General features: G+C 47.6%; 1 protein-coding gene across 1 annotated transcript in view; it reads right to left on the bottom strand.

The window, feature by feature from the left end:
- Positions 1-692: 692 nt before the first annotated feature.
- Positions 693-11,821, bottom strand: part of LOC104524595 (leucine-rich repeat-containing G-protein coupled receptor 6-like) — a gene marked incomplete at its 3' end in the record, with an annotated part of 42,796 nt that continues 31,667 nt past the window's right edge. Inside the window, exons 9-13 of the mRNA XM_010167527.2 lie at positions 7,709-7,774; positions 5,158-5,229; positions 3,840-3,911; positions 2,984-3,109; positions 693-850 (exon numbers count right to left, since the gene is read on the bottom strand). Of these exons, the coding sequence (XP_010165829.2) occupies positions 693-850; positions 2,984-3,109; positions 3,840-3,911; positions 5,158-5,229; positions 7,709-7,774 (494 nt within the window). The remainder of the gene's footprint in view (positions 851-2,983; positions 3,110-3,839; positions 3,912-5,157; positions 5,230-7,708; positions 7,775-11,821) is intronic.

Raw genomic sequence — 11,821 nt, 5'->3', positions numbered from 1 at the left:
GATTTCATAGAGGTCTGTGCAGGAGTGCATTTTGGAGCACAGAATAAATTGACTCTTGAACAGAAAGCACTTCTCATCTTTAACTGTGGAGCTGCTTCTGCCCTGCATAGGCCAGCCTCTGTGCTGAGCTCGTCCTATTCCCCAAACATGTCCTTTTGTTCATAGCTAACCCTGACCTTTGCTGTAGCATCAGGGTATGTGCACAAAAGTAGCACAGACACAGGTCTCTTTACCTCCAGCGAGCTGCACATTCCAGTTCTTTGATTTCATTCTCTTATTCAGATTAGTCCTAGGGTCCACCCTCTGTATGATCTAGCAACAAAGACTAATGTCCTGCCAAAGGCTCCATACTGCCCAGAAGTCTAGTGACCAAGCCCAGAAGCTGTTCCATGTAACCTCAGTCACCTTTCAGTGGCTTGAGTAGCCTCCCTCTATGGTCAGCAAGGCCAAATTAACAAACGTGTCCCTGCTGTTGAGGACTGTCAGATCTTTCTGTTAGATTGTGAAGGTTTGGATACGTCAGATCAGCTCTTTCTCCAGTGCAGTGACACTAACTGAAGTCCATTCACAGTAACTGGCCACCAGAGCTGGAGATGGATCAGTCTGCCTTCCCTGAGGCAGGTATAACTCCATGGCTGGCAGTGGGACCACTCCTGTGCATCCTAGCTCACAGCATGGCCCTGTTTACTTACAGTGATTATCAGCATGACCTGGAAATAATTCCATGGTCCTCTTGGGATCATCCTCCTCAGGGCTCATGTCTTCTGACTCCCATTGGTTGGACATCTTGAAGAAGCTGCTGCAGCTTCCGTAGGCACAGCACTGGTAGGCATAAGGTACCTCGAGGACTCTACAAAGGGGAAAAGCAGAACTTTCAGGTGTGTCACCTCTGTCACCTGACTCACCATTGTTTTGCACTTTTTGCTTAATTTCCTCCTGTGACAAAAGCTGGTCTATCAGGTGATGGTAACATTGGAGCAGAAATTTGTTCTGGTGAAGGACTCCATGTACTGTGGACCTAAGTCACCCCATGGTGTCTCTGCACTGCCCCACTTTTGGCTCTTAAGACACTGTCTTTCAATAGGATGTTGTCAAACACCAGGTTTGGAATCTGCACTAAAATTCCTGGATAATTCCTAAAAACCTTTCTGCAGTTCTCCCTAGACTGAATTAGCTTCTCTTTCCCATGCCCTCTGGCAATATGCCATGTACATGTGGAGTCTTCATTTTTTACCCCAAGGCCATTTTTTGCTAGACCTCCTTTCTTTTGTTTGAGGTGAGAAGATTCCCAAGAGCTTGAGCAAGTGCAAGGTCTCCCTTGCTTGTTTCTGAAGGTCAGAGAGTCACCTCCAAACTCCAGTTCCACAAATGTGGCCCACCCCTGCCAGCTCAGGCAGGGAAATCTCAGGTCTCTCAAGTCTAACATAACTTGTTACGATAATTCTGATTTCTACCTGATTTGACCTGAGAATTCTGATTTCTACCTGAAAGTACAATTGTTAGTTGTTAATTATAGCATGTATTACAAGGTTAATTAAACGGCAGCTGAACATCATCTGGATGAAATACCAAGCTATCAGTCAGCAGCTGCATTTTCTTCAAAGACAGTAAACTTCTGCTTCTTTGCTGGAAGCCAGAAGGACTGCTGATGAAGGCAAAGGAACTTCAGGTTTTCCAGACAATTAAGGTCTTCTGACAAGATCAGTAAATATGGTGAAACTCTATATTCTAAAAATATGCTTTTGTTTTAAGTTCCCAAACATTTCTAGCTGAACCCCGGGAGGCTATGGAAACTCTGTATACACGTTTGCTTCCTGTTACAACCTCCAAATTAAATCCTGTTATTGAAAGGTGGTAGGGAGGTACAGATCCTCCCAGGATGGCTAAAGAACTGTTCTCAGATGATTCCTCCAGACATATACCCCAAGAATAAGACTGCTTAATGGCAGTACCCCAAAATTTAGGAAATGCTAATGGGTCCATTGCCTGGTGTAGTTCAGTGAAGCCCTCCTGCAGATTCTGTCTCTTTGATACAAATAGAAACCAGCTCCACAGATGTCAATGAAAATAGTTTAGAGGAGGAATGCCCCTGGAAGTGCTGAACTTGACCTGCTCTGTGCAAGGGACTGCCATCTTGGATGTGGAAAGCCCTCCAGAATCTTCTGGGGCCCCCTGCCATTTGGAAACCAGTCATGCAGCATATTCTAGCTATGATAAGTCAAAAAAGTCAGAAGAGAAAACCCTGAAGGCACCACTGCTAAGGCAGACTGAGGTGAGAGCTCCACACTTTTCATTCGACCTGAGCTATTAAGCCCAATGTTGGTGCAGTGGCCCCAGCAGTGGGTGTCTAAATTTGAGAAGCTCCAGCCTTGGGAACCCATACTGGATGAGTGAGAGCACCAGCTCATGCATCCTTGGCTCCAAGGGAACTACCTGGGAGACTCAAGCAAAAGACAGCTTCACCTCAGGGAAATTTGAGTCATCTGGACAGAGGGCCTGCCACACTGGAGACCCACCACTAAGGGAGGGTCAGGAGAGCCAGAGCCTGCAGTGCAGCACTGTGCTCCGAGCCTTTTGCAGCCTCGTCTTGTTCAGTTTGACCCCTTCAGGCTCCTCATTAATCCATAGCAGACAAGACATGGCCACACAAACAGAGTTTACTGAAGGAAAGCTGGATGTCATTAGCTAGAACTGGCTTCTGGAAATGTTTTCCATTGAGAGGAGCCCTGAGCTGGGCCCACTCCATGCTTTCCACTTGTGTATGTGTTTGGGGTGGGGTGGCAGGCCTGGGAGCTCATCACCACTCTCCCGTGGAAGACTTTAAAAGATGAGGCGTGTTAGCAGCAGATGAAACTTCCTCAACCTATTGGCCTGAAAGGATGGAGGAAGCATGAGATAAACAAGGAAATCAGGAGGCTGATTGCTGTAAGCAAATACAAGCTCTGCTGAGCACTAGAAGTGAAACAGCCAACACCACCAGTACCTCATTTTGGGGAAGCTCTCCTTGTTGAAGGGCTCAGAGAGAGATGGGTTGCCTTGGAGCTTCAGATGGGTCAGACCACCCAAACCATCCAGTGGCAGTGTGACCAGCTGGTTGTCAGTCAAGTCCCTGATGAAGGGAAAGCACAGAGGGAGACTGTGGTCAGGGTTTTGTTGCTAGTGTTATCTCAGCCAAGCAGAGGCTTGGAGACCCATGCTGTCTGCCTTGATTGTTCCTTCAAATGTGATGCTGAAATTGGATTGGGTGCTGCACGGGGACCAGGATTCTCTGGAGATAAATGGTTTGATACTGCAATCCTTGGGGAAAATGGGGGGCAGAGGTTAATGCTCATGCTGAAAGCTCTGGGTGGTATCTACCTCCCTGTGCACATACGTGCCCCATGTTCTCTTCCCCCACCACTTCCCCCCACCACTTCCCCCATAATAGGTCAGGTATGACTACAGCTCCCAGCCCATCAAATACCCAAGAGTCTTAGTGAGGTGTCTGAGGACTGAGGACCCCTCCAGCAAAGATGGTCTGCAAAGACCCATGCTGAAACAGTCTATCATGCTGATCTTTCATAAAGGCATCTAAGGCAGGTATGAAAGCGTCAGAAAGTGCAAGTTTAAGTGTTCAGGGTGAGAGCATCCTGAAGATGGCCCCTTTTGCACTTTCATCACCCCTCTAATATTGATGGGAAACCTTGGGATTTGGTCTGCCCACATCAGTGCCGAGACATGCACCTCCGCACTTCTGATATCTAAATGCCAGGTGTCCTGGTAGCTTGGGTAGTCAGTCTGAGGTCCTCAGATAACTACTGCCCATGGCCCACTATGAAAGAAATAGTACTGCAACTTACAGCTTGGTGAGCGAGTGCAGGGTCACAAAGGCTTCAGGGTGAATAAACTGGATGTAATTCCAGCTCAGGTCTCTGCAAGGCAAAGACATACCAGTAAGAGGGCGGCAGAGGAGGGCAGTGAAGCTTCTGACACTGGTCTGGTCAAGGGGTTCAACGTAGGATCAGTAGCCTCTTGGTCAGCAACAAGTTCTGTCTCATTGCAACTCCCTGGAGGCAAATACGTTTGGGTGTACATATGGGTGGTTTCTACCAGAGGACACAGAAGTTTGCCTCGCAGGAGCTCCTCTACTAAGACCAATGGGAAAGGTTCCTTTTTGGATTCATTTCTGTAAATTTGGAACTTCAATGCTAACATGCTAAACCTCAAAGCATTAGACAGATTATGCCTTAGTGCCAGAGCATCTCTGATGTGATCACACTACTGGATGCCCAGGCAAGGGCAAATAGGGTGAGTAGATGTGTGGCAGGTGAACCAAGATCATCTTAGAATGTCTCCAGTCATGTACAGCTGGCTTGGTTTTGGGGAGGATTCATTAAGGCTCCTCAATAAGCTCTACGTTCATCTGAGCTAGAGGGGTCATCTCCCTCTGTCATCAGCAGAGGGAACCTACACATCAAGAAGCATTTCTCCTCCTACAGCTGACTACAGAAGAAATCTTCTACATATATCTACATCTCTTCAGCTCTGAAGGGAGCTGGGGTGCCTGCCCAGATGTGTGTGTGTCATTGCAAAAGGCTAACGTTGGATGAGTTGAATCCTTCCCACAGGGACCCAGCACAGACCCAAAGGCAAATGCCACAGCTTACATGTGCATGCTTGTGTGCACTTAATACATCTAACATATGCTTTTAAGTTGTGGGGAGACAGTTCCAAATTAAAAGGGGTGTTCTGCATGGAGGTTTCAGGATCGCATGGCCCAGGACTAGCATGTATAAGGAAAAATGTGCTAGAACTCATGCACACCACGGCAAACCCCTGCCATGAGTCCATATCTGCACGGGCATTTAGGAGGTAGGTGTCTGTAATGAGTGCTGTGCGATGTATGAGTTGCAGTGTGTGACTAGAGCATGCGGTGTGGAGTGTCTGCACACCTGGCAGGTAAGTTTATTTACGGGGAGTGTCTACATGCAGAAGGAAAGCCAGGGAGAAGGTTTGTGCCCTGTTCTTTTGTGAGAGGAAGTGGAAGAGGTACTGGACAATCAAGCTTCCCAGCAGAGGCAGAGCAAGTGGGGTTGGGAAACTCCACATCAGCCTGGCTGGGTGCTCACGGTTCCCTGTCAAAGAGCCCAGTCATTCTTCCTGCCAGACAAGACTCACATGGAGCGCAGGGCCACCAGCTGCACAAAGGTGTCTGCTCTGATTTCATGGATCCTGTTGTGCTGGAGACCACTGAAAAAACAGAAACTGGTTTGAGAAAATAGATGAGGGCAATATTCAAATTTTGTAGGGATCTTTGTCCCATGGCAGCAGACATAAAGTGTCACAGTGGAAGCTGTCATTCAAGCTTGGGAGATCTACTCTTATTTCAAAGTAAACAGGATGAACAACAAGACAGCTCAAAGCCATTGTCTCCTATGGGCAGCTCCAGGGCTCAGCCAACCTCTCCTTTTATACCATCATGGCATAGTAAAGTGCCATTGATGTTTGATTGTTAAAGATGTCCCGTTATCTCCAAAGCCACTGTGATTTCCCACACTGCTCCTTACACTTTGTCTAGAGCAAAAGAGGAGAGCTTGGATCTGGTAAGTCAGCAAACAGCTCTGTGTGACTCTTCAGGAAGGACTGTATGGTGCTGCCCTTTGCCTTGATGATGCTGAAGGGCTTTGAGGGCTGAAGGCATCTCAACTTTTCATGAAGAAGTATCCTGATGTCTTGCTGAACCCAACACCCACATCCTGCCTGTATATTTTCATAAAGTGCCTCATCCCCTGCACACTCCCTTCCAGCAGCCTCCTGTACTCTCCAGGGTAGGGGAGGGAGCTGACACGGTGTTTGCTGACTGACCTATACACTCCCAATCCCCTTTGAGAGACATCTAGAACTGATCCAGCCATCCACTTTGTGGGAAACATTCACAGATTTTCAGTTTTCTTTTCCCTAATGTGGAATAATGGTGAACATTTTAAAAAATTCCTGTAAAATGCCTGTCATGAATTCCCAGACCTGCAGAAGTGATCTCTGTGTGTGACCTTCTGCAAGGGGAGACAGCCACTGCCTAGTGCTCTACCTACAACAACTCCCTGGGGCGTTTGTTGGGTAGCTAACCTGCCTTTAGACTCAGAAATGATCTTAACTCATCTCACACAAGGACCTGCACATGATGGCTGTAATGTCTCAGCTGGTATTTGGCCACATATTCATGTTTCAGAGACAGGAGCTCGAGGCTCTTTTATCTGCTCTGCTGCTGGTTTCCCAGTGCCCTCTGTAGCCAAGAAGGCATTACTCCTACTTCTAGCTCATATTTCAAGTGAGGGTCATGGGAAGCACAAATCTGGGGGTCTCACTGAGTGGGAGATGTGGAGCTTGGGTAGAAAAAGTATTGGAGCAAGATAGTGAAAAATAATTCAAGGATTTTTAGCTGCAAGGGACCACCTGTGTGCTGCTGCAGGTAAAAACCTGCGTGTTGGCACATACAGCAGAGTGATTGGCACACCTAAGCTGTTTGCATGCCAGGCTGTACCACCATGCACCACCAGACTTGTTTCCTACATATTTCCCAGCAGAAATGCTGATGCCTGGCAGGAGTGGGACCTATAGGATGATAACTTCGGGCTTAAGGGACCAAATACTCATTTTGTGAGAAAATGTCAATTTCAGACAAAGTCTATCTGACTTCAGAAGTCTGAAAGAGGGATTTACTGTGCTTTTATATTAATGTTAAGTCTAAATTTGGCTTATTATAAATATTGTAAGAAGAAATTTAGGCACAGTGTGTGAAACTAGAGGTTTGGAATTCTGATGTCTTTCTGACCTTTTTTTGATGTCTTTTCTATTTATTTTTTAAAGCATTTTCCTGGGGGTACTTTAGATGAGAATACATCCAGCTCTAACTCTGTCCTTAGAGTTCCCGAAAAGGCAGCAAGGGCTCTATAACTCTCATTTTCATGTGATTTCACACAGTGTCCTAAAGTCCAGTTTGCTAAGGCTGGATGAACTGCTCTGGCCATCCAGGTTGGGGTGCTGCAGAGAGCAGGGACAAACTCACCAGTGTGTTTTTGTGGGATGCTGCTACCACACATATATTCTTCCAGGTTGCAAAATTCTAAAAAAAATCATGGAGTCTATTTTTTTTTTTTTTTTCCAAAAAGGCCAATAACTTCTATTAGATTTGAAGTATAGGGCCAGATCTTCAGACACTTTGAACAGAATGTTCAGGGGCCCTGAGCAGTGTGGATAAGAGCTGCTTTGTGTCCATGGCATGGGACCCCTCCTTGAAGCAGAAGACATTTATGATATAGATGAACCTCATTCTTGATTAGCCTATTAGATTTGAAGTATAGGGCCAGATCTTGAAGCAGAAGACATTTATGATGTAGATGAACCTCATTCTTGATTACCTCATACTGAGACTTGATTTATTGAAGTGAAATTCAGTGCTGTCACATTGTACTTCTGTTTGTTGTGGCTGGGACCTCTGGAAAGACCTGGGTGAATTAAGCTTCTATGCGCAGGGGGTGTGTTTTTATTCTACATTTACACAAGGGCAAAGAGTATCAGCTCTAGTCTGTTTGCAGTCCAAACAGTAAGTTATAACACTCAGCTTCCCAGTGCTTGTTGAAGGCTGAGTTTTGTCTACAGGAACTGCCTCTGTCCCCAAAGCAGCTCTTTTCCCCCAGAGTGTGGTGCAAGTGAAGGCGTCTCTACTCACAGCTCCTCCAGCCGCTGACATTGATGGAAACTGGGCAGATCTTCAATTTGGTTGTGTGACAGTTCTCTGCAGGGAAAGGAGTAGTACAGTAATGTTAGGAGTTCAAAAGCAAGTGCCCCTGAGCCCTCCCTTGGAAAGTAGATATTGCTGGGGAAAGGGATGACCGGACTTCCATTTTCCACAGCTGCAGAGAGCAGTAACCCCAGGCGAGGGGGGATCTCCACTCTGCACACACCTGATGCTTGCTCTGAGTGTCTTTGTGCAAGGCAAGGATTGTTTGGTGGTTTACCTACTCATCCAGCCCCAGCCCAATTCCCTCCAGCACAATCTGCGGACTGATGGAGCTGCTTCTACAGCTGGGGTGGGGTTTTCCTCCCCTGCCCCAAGTCAGCTGTGAAATTAATCTGTGCCAGCTTCTGCCATGCACAACTTTGCTTTTCTGTGGGCAAAGCAGCAAGGTATTTGTGCCAGAGCTCCCATCCTCATGTTGTGGATGGGGGATCTCACAAAGGCTGCAGATGTGCTTGCAGAGCCTGGGAAGGTTTTCACTAGCAGAACAGCCAGCCAGCTGCCTTACCTCCTTCCTGGCAAACCCAACTGCCCATCGCCTGCTCTCCATTCAGCCATTCCTGGCTTCTCCCCAGGGATAGAGAAGGGGTTGTGGCACTGGCAGGGATTTAGTACAGGACATTATTCTGATCACCATTCTTTCAAGTGCTGTCACTTGAAAGCAATTCCCAGCAAACTCCTGTGCCCACTGCTCCATGGCCCCATGTCGTGTGAGCATCAAGGGTAGGGTGACTTGGTAGTCAGAGGAAAGCCTATTCTGGCACAGCTTAATGTGAATTTATTAAAATTGAAATGGGATGGGTAAGGAGTAATGCTTCAAATCAGCTCTCTCCCCCACCAGCAAAGGCTGGATTTGTGGTTGTTCAAGGGAAATTTGCCCCGGGCTAAAGTTTTGTATGTGGCCTCTCCACCGACTTTCCAAACTCAGTTTCCATCTTTCTGCCAACAAGTTGCTGTTAAAAAATTTCAATTATTTATTTTTTGCCAACCCCTCTCCACCAGTTTTTCATGGTGAGGAGGAGGAGGAATGGAAAAGCAGGCAAAAGTTTTGTGCTTGGCTCTAGAGACTGTTACCCAGTATGGAGAAAGAGCTATAGCATCAGTCACTCTTCCCTGCTTCCTGTGTCAATCCACTGGGCTTGACTGGACGGTGGCTTAGCTAGACAGTGGTGGAGGGAGAGCACAGCCCCAGAGCAAGGGTAACCAGATGCAACCCAGTATCTACAAGCAGAGCAGCCTCAGCCACTGATGCTATGTTGTGGATATACCAAGATGAAGGTAGTGGTAGCATCAAAGGACTTTAGCTCTGCTCAGGGAAGTTTCATCTATTTCTGCTTGAGAAGAAAGACAAATCTGTGTCCTGAGCAGAAGCTCTGAACAAAAGAAACAGGATGATGTCAGGTTGATGCCAGGCTCAAGCTTGGCAAGGCTGCCCTGCCTGGGTGTGCTGGGTCAGACTGGTGTAACATCACGGCCATGAGCCTCATGCCACTGTGGTGGCTCTTACAGCCCCTGTGCAAGATATCTGCAGAAAATCTGCAACCTGGTGTGAGGAGGAGGAAGCCAGAAATGTGGTGTTAACTGTATCATCTCTGTTCTGGTGTGTCACATTCATAACGCCAACCTGATGAACTACCAAGGGTTGGCAAAGAGAGGGAAACCAGCAAGAACAACCTCTAGCTCTGCGGGGACAGAAGGCCAACGCTTTCAAAGGCAAGAGAGATGTAAACATTCACAAACATTGGCCCACATACTCTCTCTCCAAACTCTGAAAGCAATGCAATTAATGTCAGTAAAATAAACTGGGGAAGAGGAACAAGGAACAAGGTAGGGTGTCCCAATAAAACTCTCCCACAAGGAGGGGGCAGTCATGAAGAACAGGCTCTGCTGTGAAGGTTTACAGTCTGATAACTTGCAAACATAAACAGAGCACTTGGGACCCTACAGCCTCAGCCAGTCCAAAGGCTACACTTTTGTGGCAAGATGTCTATTGAATTGGTCCAGATGTGTGAAGATGAGAGAACTTCCCTACAGGGACAGCTGGAGCCAAAATGTTGTGATCTGCTAAGTTACAAATTGTGTTCTTTCATTTTTATGTTGTTCTCTTGTTTCCAAATTCTGTGATCAAGAATTTACTCCTTTTGCTTTCCTGGAACAAACTTGTTTTCATTTTCAGCTTGCTTGCATAAAAACTGATGAGAGGCAAGCCTCCTGCTTGCCCTAAGGCTGCAAACTTGTATAAAACTGGCTCATGAGTCATTTCCTGAGGATGTCTTTGACTCCAGATGAAGTTCGGGATCTCAGGAATGAGGAGTGTGATTCCTGAGAAGATGCAGAACTCTTTCTGAGATGCTGATCATATATGAAGTTAAAGAAAGAAATACATCTCCCCACTCAGCATCATTCAGTGCCTTGCCAAGCAGGTAGAGCCAAAGCAACTTCGAGACTCTGAGAAAAACCCTGATCTGTCACTGCTGCACCTCGCGAGGGGCTGTGGCCACGTGGCCTTGCAGGTCTCCATCAGGTCAGGCCTGTCCCTCCTGAATTGTGAGCAGGATCCTTCCTCCAGATGGATGGCACTTGCCAGAGCTCCAGTTGCAGTGAACCAGTGCTGGGTCAGAGTGTTGTGTGAATTTACCCCTGGCTTTTGTGCTGTGTGTAGCTAGGAGCTCTGAAATGCTGCTGCCATTTTATAGGCAGCAGACAAAATTTTTATAGGTGTGTAGGGGATAAAAGGAAGACTAGGGAAATTGTGGACCCTCACCAGAAGGAAACAGGAGACCTGGTCACCTGGGACATGGAGAAGGCTGAGGTATTCAATGACTTTTTTGTCTCTCACCAAGTGCTTGAGCCACATCCTCCAAGTAGCAGAAAGCAGAGGCAGGGACTGGGAGAATGAAGAGCTGTCCACTGTAAAAAATAAGGTTCAAGACCATCTGAGAACCTGAAGGTGCACAGGTCCATGGGACCTGATGAGGTGCATCTGTGGGTCCTGAGAGAACTGGCAGAGGAAGTTGCCAAACCACTATCCCTCATATTTCAGAAGTTGTGGCAGTCTGGTGAAGCTCCCATGGACTGGAAAAGGGGAAACACAACCCCCATTTTTAAACAGGGAAACAAGGAAGATCCGGGGAACTACAGGCTGGTCAGTCTCATCTCAGTGCCTGGCAAGGTCATGGAGCAGATCCTCCTGGAAAGTGTGCTAAGGCACATGGGAAGTGAGGAGGTGATTGGTGACAGTCAACATGGCTTCACCAAGGGCAAATCGTGCCTGACCAATCTGGTGGCCTTCTATGATGGGGTTACAGTGTTGGTGGACAAGAGAAGAGCAAATGACCTCATTTACCTGGACATGTGCAAGGCATTTGACACTGTCCTGCAAGACATCCTTGTGTCCAAGCTGAAGAGACATGGACTGGATGGGTGGATCACTTGGTGGATAAGGAATTGTCTGGATGGTTGCACTTAAAGAGTTGTGGTCAATGACTCAATGTCCAAGTGTAGACCAGTGACGAGTGGTGTCCCTCAGAGGTCAGATTGGGACCAGCACTGTTTAACAGCTTTGTCAGTGACATGGAGAGTGGGATCGAGGGCACCCTCAGCAGCTCTGCTGACAACACCAAGCTGTGTGGTGCAGTTGACACGCCTGAGGGAAGGGACGGCATCCAGAGAGGCCTGGACAGGCTTGAGAGGTGGGGCCTGTGCAAACCTCATGGAGTTCAACAAGGCCAAGTGCAAGGTCCTACACCTAGGTGGGGGTAATCCCAAGCACAAATCCAGGCTGGGTGGAGAATGGATGGAGAGCAGCCCTGAGGAGAAGGACCTGGGAGTGGTGGTGGATAAGACACTCAACATGAGCCGGTAACATGCGCTCACAGCCCAGAGGCCAATAAGAGTGTCCTGGGCTGCACCCAGAGCAGCGTGGGCAGCAGGTGGAGGGAGGGGATTCTGCCCCTCTGCTCCGCTCTCCTGAGACCCCACCTGCAGTGCTGCCTCCAGTGCTGGGGCCACCAACACAAGAAAGACATGGACCAGTTAGAACGA

Source organism: Antrostomus carolinensis, unplaced genomic scaffold (genome assembly GCF_000700745.2).
Source record: "Antrostomus carolinensis isolate BGI_N321 unplaced genomic scaffold, ASM70074v2 scaffold6145, whole genome shotgun sequence".
NCBI classification, from domain to species: Eukaryota; Metazoa; Chordata; class Aves; order Caprimulgiformes; family Caprimulgidae; genus Antrostomus; species Antrostomus carolinensis.
The sequence above is the reverse complement of the archived record's forward strand: the minus strand, read 5'-3'. Positions and strand labels throughout refer to the sequence as shown.